Consider the following 1,243-nt stretch of genomic DNA (forward strand, 5'->3'; position numbering starts at 1 on the left):
GTGTGTGTGTGTGTGTGTATACACAGGATGTGACTTTGACAGGGCTTGAAGCCTCAGAGGAGGCAGACAGCAGAGAGGAGCCAGAACATGGGGCTGGACAGAATGACGGACAGAAGGCCTGTCCATCTTCAGCTGACTCTGCTGATCCTGAGTCAAAGGTAATGACCTCACAGACAGGTGAGGGCTAATCTGCAGAAGCAGTTTTTAAGTGTAGCCCAGAGCTTCGGAGCAGATACGTGGGACTTTGCTGCACTCTGCAGACAGAGATCAAGAACTGCAGCTGCAGAGAAGTTGAGAGAACTACAAGTTTGTGAGCTTATAATTTTGTCACTTAAATTACTGTCTCAGAATTTGTTCTGTCTTTTCATAACTTGATGCAGGATCAACTAACAAACTACTCCCTGATCAATTAAAATAAAAAATTAAGTAAACACACCTATTGCTATTTTGGTGATTTCAATAAATAATATGTTGTGCAAAAAAACCCTGTTATGTCTCACAGTGGGTCGTGGGAGCTCAGTGTCGGGCAGTGTGGTCTGTAGATGGGAAGGAGTATCCAGCAACTGTGGTGTCTGTGGATGGCAACAACTGCAGAGTTCATTTCACTGGCTATGGCAATGAGGAGGACATGGAACTGAGTGCGCTTAAGAGTCCTAATGCTACACCACAAATGGAGAACTCACATGCTCAGGTTAATGCACTTTAACATATTATGGCAATATTTAATGGGTTAAAGTGCAAGTCAGTGGTTGTTGTTTACTCCTCAGCTGTAAAAAGCTGATGGGGTATTGACCTTGATCTCTACGTCAGAGTGAGTTTTCTGAAAGTCTTGTTGAGGGGTATCACTGGCAGTTGTCAGTATTTTTAAAATCGTCGTTTAAAAATTCTTTCGATACCTGCTTATTAGTTATTTGAGAAGAACAACTAAAGGCACATGGTAACAGCTGAGGAAGCTCTGCTTGGCTGTGGTATGTAGTCAAAAGATCAATCGGAAAAAATGTCTTAATTCTTAAATCTGCGAGTTTTTTAGAGTAGTGCTGGTGTAAATTTAGCTTAATAAAAGTAGTTGTTTGTATCCACTTGATTGAATACAGAAAACCAGTTGGAATCACAATATACATCAAAGTACATCATTTTTTAATGGTAAATGGCCTGTATTTGTATAGTGCTTTACATATCCATTCACACACTGGTGATGGCAGCTACATTGTAGCCACAGCCACCCTGGGGCGCACTGACAGAG

At 41.6% G+C, this 1,243-nt stretch overlaps 1 protein-coding gene across 1 annotated transcript; it reads left to right on the forward strand.

The window, feature by feature from the left end:
- Positions 1-26: 26 nt before the first annotated feature.
- Positions 27-691, forward strand: LOC106633024 (survival motor neuron protein; the record flags this gene model as incomplete). The annotated part of the gene is given in 2 exon segments (XM_014331792.2): positions 27-158; positions 503-691. Coding segments are annotated over 2 exon segments (321 nt in total), but the record flags the coding sequence as incomplete, so codon positions are not given.
- Positions 692-1,243: the final 552 nt, after the last annotated feature.

Source organism: Haplochromis burtoni, unplaced genomic scaffold (genome assembly GCF_018398535.1).
Source record: "Haplochromis burtoni strain Fernald_Lab_line unplaced genomic scaffold, NCSU_Asbu1 Contig_6456, whole genome shotgun sequence".
Lineage (NCBI taxonomy): Eukaryota > Metazoa > Chordata > Actinopteri > Cichliformes > Cichlidae > Haplochromis > Haplochromis burtoni.